The sequence below is a fragment of the Cervus elaphus genome, chromosome 8 (genome assembly GCF_910594005.1).
Source record: "Cervus elaphus chromosome 8, mCerEla1.1, whole genome shotgun sequence".
Lineage (NCBI taxonomy): Eukaryota > Metazoa > Chordata > Mammalia > Artiodactyla > Cervidae > Cervus > Cervus elaphus.
The window spans coordinates 231,479-248,232 of NC_057822.1; the positions used below are offsets into that span (position 1 = coordinate 231,479).

Consider the following 16,754-nt stretch of genomic DNA (forward strand, 5'->3'; position numbering starts at 1 on the left):
CTTTCCTTGTTTTTCACGATCTTGACACTGTGAGGAGTACTAAATGGGTATTTTGCAGAATGTCCTTCAGTTTGGATCTTTCCAGTGTTTTTCTGACAATTAGACCAGGGTTATGGGTTTTGAGGAGCGATGCTTTACAGCTGCTGGGCTCCCTGGTGTCTAAGGGGTAAAGAATCTGCCTGCCAACACAGAAGACATGGCTCGGTCCCTGGGTCAGGAAGATCCCCTGGAGAAGGAAATGGGAACCGACTCTAGTATTCTTTCCTAGAAAATTCCACGGACAGAGGAGCCTTGCAGGCTACAGTCCATGGGTCACAAAAGAGTTGGACACGACTCGGCGGCGAAACAGCAGCAAAGCTGTACAGCTGAAGCTGACACAAGGCTGTAAATAAGCTAGACCAAACTAGTTTATAAAATAAATACAAACTAGTTTATAGTTTGTATTATAGTTAGTTAGTTGCCTGATGAACCCTTGCTGTCTCCAAAGGGAAAGTAACCTTGCGATAACCAACCCACTTTCCTGCCTAGTGTAACTTCCAATTCTGCTCCTTTCTGCCTTTGTACAACTACTCAGAGTTCCTTTCTATCTTCTAGATTGGATGCTACCTGATTGAAGTCAATTTTTATTCAAATAAACTCTTAAAATGTTTAACATGTCCCGGTTTGTCTTTTAACACCATCAATGGCAGACTGAGTGTCTCATTTTGTTTCATTCTGGCCTTGTCCCATTGTCACATCTCTCTAACTCAGCTTGGAAAATGGTCCCAGTTTAAGGACTAGTGTGATTAGGGTGTATTCACTTAGATAATCCACCCAATATCCCTACATCAAAGTCCATACCTCTGTAAATACATGCGTGCCAAGTAGCTTCAGTCGTGTCTGACTCTTTTCGACCCTACAGACCGTGGCCCACCAGGCTCCTCTGTTCATGGGATTCTCCAGGCAAGAATCCTGGAATGAACTGCCATGCCTTCCTCCAGGGGATCTTCTGATGCATGGATTGAACCCAGATCTGTTAAGTAAATGCATATTTGGTCTTCCTACTGGGTCCTGGCACAGAGCTCCTACCAGCCTTGGAATTTCCCAGTTGAGAAGAGGGGAAAGGGTGGCTTTTGTTGTCATAATGAGGTGACTCTTAGAAAGGCCCTACATCCACCTGATGTGAAGAGCCAACTCACTGGAGAAGTCCCTGATGCTGGGAAAGATTGAAGGCAAAAGGAGAAGGGGGCAGCAGAGGATGAGATGGTTAGATAGCCTCACCAACTCCAGGGACGTGAATTTGAGCAAACTCTGGGAAATAGCGGAGGACAGAGGAGCCTGGTATGCTGCAGTCCATGGGGTCTCAGAGAGTCGGACACTGAACAAGAACAACAGCACCTAAGCAGGGAAGCCGGAGAACCAAGCGCTAGGTTAGAGGGTTGGAAGCGTCAGTCCCACTCACCGACCGACTAACCTTCAGAGAGTGAGAGGGACTGGAGATTCGTGGCCAACAATGGCCAATGGTTTAATCAATCATGATTATGCACTGAAGCCTCCATTAAAACCCTAAAGAACAGGGTATTGAGAGCTTCTGGGTTGGTGAACTGGTGGAGATTGGGGAAGAGTGGCGTTCTCAGAGGTCGTGGAAGCTCCTTGCCCTTCCCACACAGCTTGCCTGTGCATCTCTTCCATCTGGCTCTTCCTGAGTTACAGTCTTTTAAATGTATATATATTTATTTATTTATTCAGGCTGCCCAGGTCTTAGTGGCAGTATGTGGGATCTTTGATCTTCATTGAGATATACAGGATTTTCAGTTGGGGCATGTGGGATCTTTCATCTTCCCTGCAACACGCAGGAACTTAAGTTGTGGCATTCGAATGCTTAGTTGTGGCATGGGGGATCTATGTTCCCTGACCAGGGATTGAACCTAGGCCCCCTGCGTTGGGAGTGTGGCGTCTTAGCCACTGGACCACAGGGAAGTCCCCTGAGTTATATCCTTCTATAAGAAACTGGCCATCTGATAAGCAAAACATTTCTCTGAGTTCTCTGATCTGCTCTAGCAAACTAATTGAATCCAAGGAGTGTGTTTTGGGACCCTCCCATCTGTAGGTCAGAAACTCATCTGACAACCAGGACTTGTGATTGGTGTCTGTGCCAGGGGCAGTCTTGTAGGACTGACCTCTTAATCTGTAAAATCTGAAGCAATCTCCAGGTAGGCAATGTCAGAAAAATGTTAACTGCTTGGTAATGTGGAAAAAAGCAATCATCAGAATTGGTGTCAGAATGGGAACACCCTTAATCACACCTGCAAAAGCTTCTTTTGCTGTGTAAGGTAACATTTCCACAGGTTCCGGGGATTAGGGCATGGGCTTCTTTGGGGTAGCATCTTCTACCATACATATTTATTTATAGTAGTACTACAACAAAGAATGTCACCTGCCTTGTCAGTAAACAAACAATGTTGCAATCAACAAGCCAGCCACCACTGCAACCACCCCAACGGTGCACCCTGACGGGATTCAGGAGGGAGAAAAACGGAATAGTTGAGGTGCATGTTAAAGGAATAATTTCAATAAGCCCAAACTCGTGCATCTTCCCATACATATAAAAGCACTAAATTCACTAATGTGACATGTCTGATTTTCTTTAATTAACAGTAATCTTTTTCTTTTCTTTTTTTTATTTTTTGGCCACACTGCACAGCATGTAGGATCTTCATTCCCTGACCCAGGATAGAACCTGAGCCCCCTGCATTGGAAGCTGGGAGTCTTAACCTCTAGACCACCAGGGAAGTCCCTGACAGTAATCTTTTGATGTTTCAACTACCTTGTTTGTTTTGTTTTGGTTTGTTTATTTTTTTTTTTTAACTCCTATATATCCTGGCTCTACACTTACCTCTTTTGATCAGGTTTTCTCTTGGACTTAAGTCCTCAGTAAATCCACTGAAAAAACATAACTCTGAACTTTAGGCTGTACATTTTTTTTCAGTAGACAAATATTTCTCTTTTTCAGTAAAAGAAAAAATTGACTTAAAATTTGATTGACCTAAAAGATGCTGTAGATAGAATACATCCTCCAAAAATTCATATTTTGAAACCTAGAAAAGGCAGATGAACCAGAGAGCAAATCGCCAACATCTGCTGGATCATCAAAAAAGCAAGAGAGTTCCAGAAAAACATCTACTTCTACTTTATTGACTATGCCAAAGCCTTCGACTGTGTGGATCACAATAAACTGTGGAAAATTCTGAAAGAGATGAAAATACCAGACCACCCAACCTGCCTCCTGAGAAATCTGTATGCAGGTCAAGAAGCAACAGTTAGAACTGCACATGGAACAACAGACTGGTTCCAAATCGGGAAACGTCAAGTATGTCAAGGCTGTATATTGTCACCCTGCTTATTTAGCTTATATGCAGAAGTACATCATGAGAAATGCTGGGCTGGAGGAAGCACAAGCTGGAATCAAGATTGCTGGGAGAAATATCAATAACCTCAGATATGCAGATGACATCACCCTTATGGCAGAAAGAAAAGAAGAACTAAAGAGCCTCTTGATGAAAGTGAAAGAGGAGAGTGAAAAAGTTGGCTTAAAACTCAACATTCAGAAAACTAAGATCATGGCATCCAGTCCCATCACTTCATGGCAAATAGATGGGGAAACAATGGGAACAGTGACAGACTTTATTTTTAGGGGCTCCAAAATCACTGCAGATGGTGACTGCAGCCATGAAATTAAAAGATGCTTACTCCTTGGAAGAAAAGTTATGACCAACCTAGACAGCATATTAAAAAACAGAGACATTACTTTGTCAACAAAGGTCCATCTAGTCAAGGCTATGGTTTTTCCAGTAGTCTTGTATGGATGTGAGAGTTGGACTATAAAGAAAGCTAAGCACTGAAGAATTGATGCTTTTGAACTGTGGTGTTGGAGAAGACTCCTGAGAGTCGCTTGGACAGCAAGATCCAAACAGTTCATCCTAAAGGAAATCAGTCCTGAATATTCATTGGAAGGACTGATGCTGAAGCTGAAGCTCCAATAGTTTAGCCACCTGATGCAAAGAGCTGACTCATTGGAAAAGACCCTGATGCTGGGAAAGCTTGAAGGTGGGAGGAGAAGGGGACAACAGAGGATGAGATGATTGGATGGGATCACTGACTCAATGGACATGAGTTTGCACAAGCTGTGGGAGTTGGTGATAGTCAGGGAAGCCTGGCGTGCTGCAGTCCATGGGGTCACAAAGAGTCAGACACGACTGACTGAACTAAACTGAACTGAAGAGGTGGGCTCTTTGGGGAGGGGTAATTAGGTCATGAGGGTAGATCCCTTATGATGAGGTTAGTGCCCTTATAAAAAGAGATCCCAGAGACCTCTCTTGCACTTTCTGTGAGGTGAAGACACAGCTAAAAGATAGCTATTCATGAACCAGTAGGCAGGTCCTCACCAAACACCAGAATCAATAAGCACTTTGATCTTGGACTTCCCACCATCCAGAACTATGAGTAATCAAAGATTTGTGGTTTAATTCCCCTAATCTATCGCTGCTCAAACAGAGTATGACAAGGACATGTTGTCAGTAATATTCCATATAGTTCTTTGTTGCTGTTCCGTCGCTGTCATGTCCGACTCTCTGTGGCCCCACGGACTGCAGGATGCCCAACTCCTCTGTCCTCCACTGTCTCCCGGAGTTTGCTCAAATTTATGTCCATTGAGTCAGGGACACTATCTAACCATCTCATCCTCTGCCGCCCCCTTCTCTTAGGTGAGACCAAAAATAATAAATAAAACAGCTAAAAACTGGGAATGCAGCCAGGCAATGACTGAGGTTCGGGAAACTGAGGCCTGGAAGAGATGGTTCCCAGGCTCGTCCCAAGGGAGGAAGCCGCTGAGCTTGGAAGAAACAGTGTGTGTTTGGTAGAAGGCCTGCCTCCCAGCCACCCGACTGCAATCCTGTTGACATAAACCCGTTGATCAAAGCAATCCCCCAACTGCTCCAGGCCAGTTCCTGTGGCTCCTGGTGGAATTCACTCAGCAGATCCGGATCTGGTAAATATAAAAGGTCTGGTCCTTGGGTGCGGACCCGCATTCTGGACACGGCTGCTGAAAACGGCTTCCTCTGCCAGTGCCGAGCCAGGCGCCATGGCAGCAGTCACGTTCCCCTCAGAAGACCCCAGAGAGCCGAGCGCCCACCCCGGGGGCCTTGAGATGAACCTGGAGACCAGCTCAGGTGAGAGGTGACAGAGGGGGCCTCAGCCCTGCAGCTGAGAGGGACTGGGGAGGCCGTGGAGTGGGGAGGGAAGGAAAGGAAAGACAGCCTCCCTCCGGGGCTGCCAAGATTCTCAAGCCACGGATGGGCTTCATTTACAGTTGACCCTTGAACAACTTGGGGGCTGGGGCGCTGATCCTCCGAGCAGTGGAAAATCAGGCTATAACTGCAATCATCCCTTTGTACCTGAGCATCCACATCCACAGATTCAACCTATTATGGATTGTGTAGGAATGGGTATTTATTGAAAACAAATCCACATATTAAGTGGATCCACAGTTCAAACCGGCGTTGTTCAAGGATCAGCCACATTTCCTGCGTTAACTAACTTAGCAGAAGAGAAGCTTCCTTCTGAGCCTGGGTCATGGTGACGAGCACGTAGTCAAGAGGATGGTTTTGTTTATCATTTGGGCAACTTGAAATGTTCTTTTTGAAGAGCAAAGGCTTTGGATTCGGAGAGACCTGCTCTGGCACTTGCTTCTTTGATAAATCCCCGGGTTGGTTCATTGATAAGCCCCTGGGTTGGCTCATGGCTGCTCCCTGTTTGGTGGGGAAAGATACAGTAAGGATCCCCGAGGCAGAGAGGACAGGTAGATAAGAGTATGGTGGGGGAGGACGGGAGCACAGCAGTGTTTCCTGAGGCCACTAACACCTGCACACTGAGCCTCAGTTCCCTCACCTGTAAAAGGAGGTCGGGCTTTCCTCGTACTGCTCACCACAGTGTGGTCCATGGGCCAGCAGCATCAGCATTCCCTGGGAGCTTCTCAGAAATGCAGACCGTCAGGCCCCAGCCCAGACCTGCTGCACCAGAAAGTGAAGTGAAAGTGTTAGTCGCTCAGTCATGTCTGACTCTTTGCGAGCCATATACTGTAGCCCGCCAGGCCCCTCTGTCCATGGGATTCTCCAGGCCAGAATACTGGAGTGGGTAGCCATTCCCTTCTCCAGGGGATCTTCCCAATCCAAGGACTGAACCCAGGTCTCCCGCATCACAGGCAGATTCTTTACCACGGAGCCACCAGAGACTCTGCATGCTAACAAATTGCCCAGGCAGGTGTAGGCATGGTGGGGCTGAGAGGCTCTGATGTGGTGGGCTCTGTGCTCCCGGAAGGCAGAGGGCTGATGGGGGTGGGGAGGAGAGAGGTTTATATTCAGGCCTCCCCAGTGCTGAAATTCATGCTCTTAAGCCCCACCGTCTTCCCATTTTTGTGTGTCAACTAACCTACAGTTAGAGCTTCCCAGGTAGCGCTAGTGGTAAAGAACCCACCTGCCAATGCAGGAGACATAAGAAATGTGGGTTGGATCCCTGGGTTGGGAAGATCGCCTGGAGGAGGGAAAGGCTACCCACTCCGGTATTCTTGCCTGGAGAATCCCCATGGACAGAGGAGCCTGGTGGGTTACCGTCCACAGAGTCTCAAAGAGTCAGATACAACTAAAGCAATTTAGCACGCACAACATATAGTTAAATCCCTGTTGAGGGAACTCTACTTAGTATTCTGTGATAACAGGACTTCCCTGGTCCAGTGGCTAAGACCTCGTGCTCTCAATGCAGGGGGCTTGGGTTCAATCGCTGGTTGGGGAACTACATTCCATATGTCTTAACTGAAAGATGACACAAAGATAAAAAATCTGGCATTCTGCACCTCACACCCTGTGCAGCCAAATAAATAAGTAAATACATATTTTTTACAAAATTCTGTAATAACAGATACGGGAAAAGAATCTAAAAAAGAATGGATATATGTCTGATATATATATATATATAACTGGATCGCTGTGCTGTTCTCCTGAAACTAACACAGCATGGTCGACCAACTTCTGTTGTTCTTTGGTTGATAAGACTTTTATGACCCCGTGGACTGCAGCCCGCCAGGCTCCTCTGTCCATGGGATTCTCCAGGCAAGAATACTGGAGTGGGATGCCATTTCCTTCTCCAGGGGATCTTCCCAACCCAGGGATCCAACCCCTGTCTCCTGCATGGCAAGCGGATTCTTTACCGAGCCACCAGGGAAGCCCAAATCAACTATATCCCAATATAAAATAAAAATTAAATTAACACAAAAACTCCCGGTTGAGTGAACGAACACGCAAATCACTGGAGCCGCCCCCGCGCTGCGCCATCACAAACCTTCGGCCTTCTCCTCCCTTCCAGGCGGAAGGCCAGCGCGCCAGCAGAAGGCCATCCCCAGAGCTCACCTGACCTTCGTCATCGACTGTGCGCGAGGGAAGCAGATCTCCCTGGCAGCACCCCCGGGGCCACCCCGCACCCCCAGTCCCAACCCGGGACCTGCCGTCCCTCCGATGAAGACCTACATCTTGTTATGCGGGGAAAAGCAGTCCCCCAACCTGACTCGGGAGGCTCCGCTAGGTGGGGGGGGCCTTGCGCAGGCCAGGGGGCCCTGCCCAGGCCCCCCCTGCAGAGGGACTACGGCCCAAGCTTCCCCCCCAGCCAGCCCAGGAGGCCTTGCGGAGGCTCCTGAAGCCAAGGGGAGCCCCGTGAAGGCCGTGTCCTCGCGGTCCTCCGCGTGGGGAACGGTCATCGGCTCCCTCAAGGCCCTCTCCTCCTGCGTCTGCGCACAGGCGGATTAACTGCGGGACCCTGGCCGTGGGCGGGGAGGCTCGGGATCCCTGCACGATTCCCTGGGTCCACGCCTGCCTCCCCAGCCGAGCAGAAGGCTTTTCTACCTGAGCCAGAGAAGGAGAGTTAGATCCGAAAGGACATCTGAAACAGTCCCAAGCATCCTACTTCTTCCTTCCTCTCCATCTTTGCTAGCCTTTCAGCAGCGGCAGGATAAGGCACCGCCAGGTAGAATGAGGCTGACTCATTCACACAGCATATTCTAATGCAGCATCTCCCAATTCCCAGCCCTGCAAAGCATTGAAAAAGACACTGCAGCTTTCTTGGAGTTTGTATTCTTGAGGGTGGGGGAGAAAGGTTAAACAACCCAATAAAGACTATTTGAACAGTATAATGAGTGCTGTATAGAAACTGAGCAATGTGGTGGGATGGAAGATGGTGGAACAAAGAGGTGGGTTTTTTTTTTTTTTAATGGTTGCTCCTCTTGACATGCAGGGTTTTCTCCAGTGGCTCAGCGGCAAAGAATCTGCCTGCAATGAGACACAGATTCGATCCCCGGGTTGGGAAGATGCCCTGGAGGAGGGCATGGCAACCCACTCCAGTATTCTTGACTGGAGAACCCCATGGACAGAGGAGCCTGGTGGGCTACAGTCCACAGGATTGCAAAGAGGCGGACACCACTGAAGCAATTTAGCATGCATTGCATGGCATGCAGGATCTTGGTTCTCCAACCAGGGATCGAACCTGTGCCCCCTGCAATGGGAGTGCAGAGTCCTAGCCACTGGACTCATAGGGAATTCCTGGCAAGAGGTTTTTTTGATATTTTGGTTGGGAAAGGCCTCTCTGAGTGGGGAACAAAGTATGATCTAAAAGATGATCTAAAAGTATGATCTCTTGATGAAAGTGAAAGAGGAAAGTGAAAAAGTTGGCTTAAAACTCAACGTTCAGAAAACTAAGATCATGGCATCTGGTCTCATCACTTCATGGCAAATAGATGGGGAAACAGTGGAAACAGTGACTGACTTTACTTTTTTGGGCTCCAAAATCACTGCAGATGGTGATTGCAGCCATGAAATTAAAAGATGCTTACTCCTTGGAAGGAAAGTTGTGACCAACCTATACAGCATATTAAAAAACAGAGACATTACTTTGTCAACAAAGGTCCATCTTGTCAAAGCTATGGTTTTTCCAGTAGTCATGCATGGATGTGAGAGTTGGACTAGAAAGAAAGCCAAGGGCCAAAGAATTGATGCTTCTGAACTATGGTGTTGGAGAAGACTTTTGAGAGTCCCTTGGACTGCAAGGAGATCCAACCAGTCCATCCTAAAGGAAATCAGTCCTGAATATTCACTGGAAGAATTGATGTTGAAGCTGAAACTCCAATAATTTGGCCACCTGATGCGAAGAGCTGACTCATTGGAAAAGACCCTGATGCTGGGGAAGATTGAGGGCAGGAGGAGAAGGGGAAGACAGAGGATGAAATGGTTGGATGGCATCACCGACTCAATGGACATGGGTTTGGGTGGACTCCAAGAGTTGATGATGGACAGGGAGGCCTGGCGTGCTGCGGTTCATGGGGTCGCACAGAGTCGAACATGACTGAGCAACTGAACTGAACTGAAAAGATGAGAAGGAGCCAGCACTGGGAACTATCCTCCCCAGGATCACCTGGTTGGTTTCTCATCCAGAGTAGGAGTCAGAACCTCCCAGCACAACAGGCAGGGGCGATACAGTGACTGCAGTCATCTTAGCTCACCGTGCAAGAGTGTAGGTCACCAAGGATCACCGGGAGGGCATAGGACTCAGGATGGGAGATTTAAGGACCCAGATGGGGTGGGAAATAAGGGGAACTGGCTTCTCAGGATGAGGGTGGAAGTACTCAGAAAGGGAAGGGAGTATCATGCTTGAACAGATGAAAATGAGATATTACTTATTGAGCATCCACTGCATACCAGGCTTATACTGCCCCTAGGGACACAGAAAAGTAGGTGGGGGAACTTTGTCCCTTTCCCCCAGGGCAATCCTGGTCCTCAGCAGGAAGTGGAAGTTGCTCTGAGGGAAGATGAAGGTCTAAGAGATGCTGACGAAGAGGGTCTCAAGGCTCTTGGATTAAAATTGTTGAATGTTCATTTATTCACTAATGTTTTAGTAGGTTCCTACGAACACTGGTGGGTTTCCCAGGTGGCACTTGTGGTACAGAACCTGACTGCCAATGCGGGAGACATATGAGACACAGTTTTGATCCCTGGGTCCGGAAAATCTCCTGGAGGAGGGCATGGTAACCCACTCCAGTATTCTTGCCTAGAGAATCTCATGGACAGAGAAGGTTGGTGGGTCACAGTCCATAGAGTTGCAAAGAGTCAGACATGACTGAGCGACTTAGCATGCACACACAAACACTGGTGGCTAACATGTATTGACCATTTGCTCTGTGCCAGGGAAATGCCTGTACAGAGAAGCGCCTTTTTTTTTTTTTTTAATCCATTTCACATATTAGAGAACCATGGCACAGAGAAGTTGAGGAGTGCACTCATGGCCCATAGACAGGTGAAGCTGGGCTTAGAACCCAAACCAGCTCTACAGCAGATGGCCTCTCCTCCTGGCAGTGTCTCTTCTAAACAGAGGGGATCTAGAGAGAGCAGACCCTGTCCTCAAGGAGCTCATAGCCAAGTCGGGGAGGTGAGAAAGAAGACGACTGCTGATTGTCGTAACTTCTGGTAAGTGCAGCAGTAAGGGCACACAGAATGAGATTGGGGCTGGAGGAGGGTGCCCAGGCCACTCAGGAGAGGAGATCAGGAGGGCTTCATGCAGGAAGTGGCATCTAAACTAAAATCTGACCAGTTGAGTGAGTCATACCAAGACAAGGGGCAAGAGTGGGGAGTGCTCCAGGGAGAAGGGCCAGTCTGGCTGGAGTATTCATTCATTCATTCACCAAGTATTTGTTGGGCGCCCACTGTGTGCTAGGCTCTGGGCTAGACCCTGGGATGGAACAGTGACAGACAGACAAGGCTTTGCCATCAAGGAGCTTGTCCTCCAGCTGGGGGAGAGAATGCATGTACACACTCCAAACAGAGGCCGGAGAAGTGACAGGGACCATCTCACGGGAGGCCTTGCAGGCCTCTGAGATGGGGACTACTGGAAATTACGACCCGCCTTGTGAAAAAAAGATGCCTTAGCTCTTGTGCTGGGAGAGGAAGGCAGGGGAGGAAGCTGCATCTTAATCCAGGCAAAGGCAGTAATGCTCTGTCCTAGAGAGGTGGTGAGAGAGGAGTCTGGACTGTTGACATCCCCTCCTCTGTCCTCCCCTTGCTGAGAATCACTGAACTAGCAGAGACCAGAGGCAGGGCTGGGAGTCTGGGACCCTGCAGGAAGAGGGTAGGGCTGCAGGCCTAGCTTCCTGCCAGCAGGTGTCACCCCAGCATCAGACTGGGCAGCCCCGCCTTCCGGACTGGGAGAGGGCCAAGCTTTCAGAAGCCAGGCTTTTACCCTAATCAATGTCCCTTTCCTCTCGAATAGTCACTGTTGATAGTTTTATATACACCACATGCCACTTCAGTTCCTCTCACACTGGACCCGTGAAGACACTGAGGCACAGAGAGATGAAATGATTTACCCAAGGTCACCAAGTCCAAACCGCAGACAGTGTGACTATGCAGTTACAGCGTCATGAGCCTGTACTGTGCTGTAGGTGCTCTGCTCCTGTTTGCTGAAGGAGTGAATGAACAGTCCCCAGGGATCATTTCCCCAAGGAACAGTCCCCAGGGTCTGGCCGTGTGCGGGGGTGTCTGAGGGTTGAACAAGTGACTGAGGCCCTCACTGCGCTGGGCACACAGGTGGAGGAGAACACCTCACCTCTTCCCCACAGTCCTGTGGGGGCCGCCCCATTGTACAGATAAGGAGACTGAGGCCCGGCTGGCTGGAGTGACTGGCCCAAGGTCATGCAGACAGCGAGTGGCAGAGCCAGGGCTGAAGTGGAGACGGCGCGTCCTCAGAGTTTTATCTACCCACCATATCACAGAAACTTACTGAAAAGCTGTTGAGAGGATGAACCAACAAAGAAGAAAGACCTTTCTGAAGCAGCGAGTAGAAGTGTGAATCGGTGAGTGCGTCTCCAGGTCGGCAGCCACGCCTATCAGGACTGTGTCCCCAGTGCCCTAAAAGTGCCTGGTGCATGACACGTGCTCAAGAATCGTGTGGGAAGAAAGGGAGGAAGAAGTAGAAGGAAGGGAGGGAAGCAAGGAGGGAGAGGCAGGTTTGCGGTCTGCTCTCTCCCCTCCGGCTCCCTGGGGCCAGCGGCCCGGCTTCATGCCCCTCAGGAAGGCTCCCCAGGGCCCCCATCCTGCCAGCAGCCCCCAGACCCCCAGGGAAAGCTGCCCCTGGGTCCAGGCGCTGGAAGGCCCCAGAGCTCAGGACAGGTCTGGGGCTGCTCGGGGTGAGCCCAGGCCCGCTGTGCTGACTGTAAACAGCACCATCCCGCTGCCCAGAGGCTCCTGCCTGGGACCCCAGCCTGGCAGACTCCAGCCTCCCTGCTCCTCAGGACGCTCTCCCGTGTGAGGGCAGAGTCAGGGGGTGGAAGCTTGGGTTTCCTCATTCAGAAAACAAACACAGAGATTCTAACAGGAGCTTAGCATTTCCCGAGCTTACACTAAACACCATCTGGCTCTGGCTGTCACAGCGGGCCTGGGAGGGTGCTACCTGATCTTTGTTTGTGGAAGAGGAAACCAAGGCTTCCAGGTGCTTCTCTTGCCCACCTCCCCCACCCCCAGGGCCCAGACAGGTCTTCCAGGAGGGCCTTGGAGAACTGACCACTTTATTATTATTACTATTAATTTTTTTTTTGGTTGCACCGGGTCTGTGTTGCTGCACTCGGGCTTTCTAGCTGCGTGAGCGAGGGCCACTCCTTGCAGTGCTGGGGCTTCTCATTTTGGCGGCTCCTCTTGTCACAGAGCACGGGTTCCAGGCTCAGGAGGTGCAGCGAGAGGCCTCTAGAGCTCAGACTCAGTGGTTGTGGTGCATGGACTGCAGTTGTCCGTGGCATGTGGAATCTTCTGGGACCAGGGATTGGACCTGTGTCCCCGGTGCTGGCAGGTGGATTCTCATCCACTGCACCACCAGGAAGTCCCAGGAACCTACCTTTTCTGTCTGTTTCACCTGCTTTTCCTGGAAAGCGGACCCCAGGTACAAGGCAGCTCCTCTGCCCTTCCAGTCCAAGTCTTCATCTTAATGGAGCCAGAGATGGAGTGTCAGGATTCAAACAGAAATGAGATTAGGGGGCTCTAAATGAGCCCTTCTGGGTGTTTTCAGCGCATGGCATATGTGAACTATAGTCAACCATATGTACCAAGCCCTTTAAGTGTATTACAAAACAACCACAGCAGGTAGAACCTGTTAGCACCGTTTTATGGTGCAACAGTTCAGTTCAGTTTAGTTCAGTCGCTCAGTCGTGTCTGACTCTTTGTGACCCCATGGACTGCAGCACACCAGGCCGCCCTGTCCATCACCAACTCCCAGAGTTTACTCAAACTCATACCCCTTGAGGCAGTGATGCCATCCAACCATCTCATCCTCTGTCATCCCCTTCTCCTCCCACCTTCAAGCTTTCCCAGCATCAGGGTCTTTTCCAATGAGTTAGTTCTTTGCATCAGGTGGCCAAAGTATTGGAGTTTCAACATCAGTTCTTCCAAGGAATATTCAGGACTGATTTCCTTTAGGGTTGACTGGTTGGAACTCCTTGCAGTCCAAGGGACTCTCAAGAGTCTTCTCCAACACCACAGTTCACAAGCATCAATTCTTCAGGGCTCAGCTTTCTTTATAGTCCAACTCTCACATCCATACATGACCACTGGAAAAACCATCATAGCCTTGACGAGACAGACCTTTGTTGGCAAAGTAATGTCTCTGCTTTTTAATATGCTGTCTAGGTTGGTCACAGCTTTTCTCCAAAAGAGTAAGCATCTTTTAATTTCATGGCTGCAATCACCATCTGCAGTGATTTTGGAGCCCCCCCAAAAAACAAAATCTGTCACTGTTCCCATTGTTTCCCCATCTATTTGCCATGAAGTGATGGGACTGGATGCCATGATCTTAGTTTTCTGAATGTTGAGTTTTAAGCCAACTTTTTCACTCTCCTCTTTCACTTTCAACAAGAGGCTCTTTAGTTCTTCTTTTCTTTCTGCCATAAGGGTGATGTCATCTGCATATCTGAGGTTATTGATATTTCTCCCGGCAATCTTGATTCCAGCTTGTGCTTCATCCAGTCTGACACTTCTCATGATTTACTCTGCATAGAAGTTAAATAAGCAGGGTGACAATATACAGCCTTGATGTACTCCTTTCCCTATTTGGAACCTGTCTGTTGTTCCATGTCCAGTTCTAACTGTTGCTTCCTGACCTGCATACAGATTTCTCAAGAGGCAGGTCAGGTGGTCTGGTATTTCCATCTCTTTCAGAATTTTCCACAGTTTATTGTGATCCACACAGTCAAAGGCTTTGACATATTCAATAAAGCAGAAATAGATGTTTTTCTGGAACTCTCTTGCTTTTTTTGATGATCCAGCGGATGTTGGCAATTTGATCACCAGTTCCTCTGCCTTTTCTAAAACCAGCTTGAACATCTGGAAGTTCACGGTTCATGTATTGTTGAAACCTGGCTTGGAGAATTTTGAGCATTACTTTGCTAGCATGTGAGATGAGTGCAATTGTGCAGTAGTTTGAGCACTCTTTGGCATTGTCAACTTTGGGATTGGAATGAAAAGTGACCTTTTCCTGTCCTGTGGCCACTGCTGAGTTTTCCAAATTTGCTGGCATGTTGAGTGCAGCACTTTCACAACATCATCTCTTAGGATTTGAAATAGCTCAACTGGAATTCCATCACCTCCACTAGCTTTGTTCATAGTGATGCTTCCTAAGTCCCACTTGACCTCACATTCCAGGATGTCTGGCTCTAGGTGAGTGATCACCTCATCGTAGTGATCTGGGTCGTGAAGATGTTTTTTGTACAGTTCTTCTGTATATTCTTGCCATGGTGCAACAGAGAGGTTAAGTTACTTAGTCAAGATCACACAGCTCACAAGCAGCAGAGACAAGAGTTGAACCCAGGTGGTGTGGCTCCAGAGTCTACAGCTGATCCTCCACTCTTTGTTTTAATGAAATCTATACATCACACACTTTCGATCGTTAGTCACCTATCCATGTCTAGGGCCCCGTTTGAACTACGCTTTTTAACTTATTTTGCTGCATCAGGTCTCAGGTGCAGCGCACAGGATCCGCACACATTGCGGCTTTGCGGACTCTCTGGTTGTGGTGCGCCAGCTCGACAGATGCGCGGCGTTCTGGCTTAGTTGCCTCTCTCCCTGTCCTGGCATGTGGGATCTTAGTTCCCTGACCAGGGATCAAACCCAAATCACTGGACCACCAGGAAAGTCCTGAACCTCCACTCTTTTTTTTTTTTTAAGGAAGTTTTTAGATTTTATTTGTGTATTTTTGGCTGCGCTGGGTCGTCGCCGCCACCGCGCCCCGGCTTTCTCTAGTTGCGGTGGGCGGGGGCTGCTCTTCGCTGCGGTGCATGGGCTTCTCTGTGGAGCACAGGCTCCAGGCGGGCAGGCTTCAGCCACCGCAGCACTCGGGCTCAGTAGCTGTGGCACAGGGGCTTGGTTGCTTCGCAGCATGTGGAATCTCCCAGGATCAGGGATGAACCCACATCCCCTGCATTGGCAGGTGGATTCTTATCCACTGGGCCACCAGGGACCTGCCACTCTTCACTAAGGCTTCTGAGCTTTTTTTAAAAATTCCACAAGCATTTATTTAGCTCCTTTCCCATGCTGGGCTTGGGAGCAAGAAGGCAGAATAAGGCATCTTCTGCCATCGCAGAACTAGGATCCAAGGCAGACGGGAAGCGGACAGGGGTGAGGGAAGATGGAGGGGTACAACGGGGAAGTGGGTCAGGGAAGGGTGGTCTGGGGATGGGGGGTGGTCTGGCAAAGAAGCTCTGGCCTGAAGTTCTAGAGGCCTGGTCTTCATCCCGTCTCTGACACTGACTTGCTGTGTGACGGAGGGCAAGGCCCTACCCCTCCCAGGCTCTGGGTCCCCCATCAAACCTGAGGAGTTGGGAGTGACTCCCAGAGGATATGGGGCTGGCCAACCAAGGCTCAAGTCTGCCCTCAGCCCCGGGCATGTGCTCATCTCATCTGAATCTGAGCTTCTTTTAAACACAAGTTTTGGGCCTGGGGTTCCTTGAGCTCTGTGACTCTGACCTGGTAACTCTGGAGGACTTTTGGGAGGAGGAGGCTTTTGGTCTGGGCTAGGCCTTTGAAAGTGATGGCACCTCCTAGCTCCTCCACACCCATCAGGCACTGGACCTGGACTTGCTCACAGATCTCCAGCCCTGGAAGGCTGCGTGTTTTCAACCTCCCCTGCCTCCTGCCCACACCCTCTGCTAAAGCTGTAAGATGTAAGGGTTCCCCTTCCCTATACAGGAGGGCAGGGAGTGGGGGACTGATCTGAGCTGACCCAGCAGAGGACATTCTAGAGCCACAGTGATTCACATTCTAGCCATGCCACTTCCCAGCTGTGTGACCTTGGGCCAGTCACTTGACTTCTCTGAGCCGCCTGTCTGCCTTGGCGCCCACCTTGCGGGATGGTGGGCGTGAGCAGGTGTTTGGCATACACTAGGAGCTCAATGAATGGGGCTGCTATAATTATTTTTCACGTGGTGGGGGCGGAGCCCAGGACCCGCAGCCAGGTCTATTTTTAACCTGGAAAGCGTAGGGGTCCAGTGGAGACAAAGAGCGGCCGCCTGCCCCGCGCCAGGGGGCGGAGCCAACGCGCTGAGGCCGAGGTCCCCAGCCCCGCCCTCCTCTTCCGCGGGTCACCTTGGCAGGAGGGCGCCTTCAGTCTCCACCGGCTCCCTCAGCCTCTAAAAGCCCCGTCTGGGG

The 16,754-nt window shown here is 49.7% G+C and overlaps 1 protein-coding gene across 1 annotated transcript; it reads left to right on the top strand.

Annotated features, from left to right (window-relative positions):
* Nucleotides 1-5,031: 5,031 nt before the first annotated feature.
* Nucleotides 5,032-8,212, top strand: LOC122698893 (steroid receptor associated and regulated protein). Its single transcript, XM_043910565.1, has 2 exons — nucleotides 5,032-5,207; nucleotides 7,396-8,212. The coding sequence occupies exons 1-2, from the start codon at nucleotides 5,120-5,122 to the stop codon at nucleotides 7,830-7,832; spliced, it is 525 nt and encodes a 174-aa protein (XP_043766500.1). The 5' UTR covers nucleotides 5,032-5,119; the 3' UTR covers nucleotides 7,833-8,212.
* The last annotated feature ends 8,542 nt before the right edge of the window (nucleotides 8,213-16,754 follow it).

Excerpts from the sequence above, each read along its gene's own strand:
- LOC122698893 (XM_043910565.1), top strand. The coding sequence starts at position 5,120 with ATGGCAGCAGTCACGTTCCCCTCAGAAGACCCCAGAGAGCCGAGCGCC. Across the intron at positions 5,208-7,395 it reads GAACCTGGAGACCAGCTCAG|GCGGAAGGCCAGCGCGCCAG; the intron begins GTGAGAGGTGAC and ends CCTCCCTTCCAG.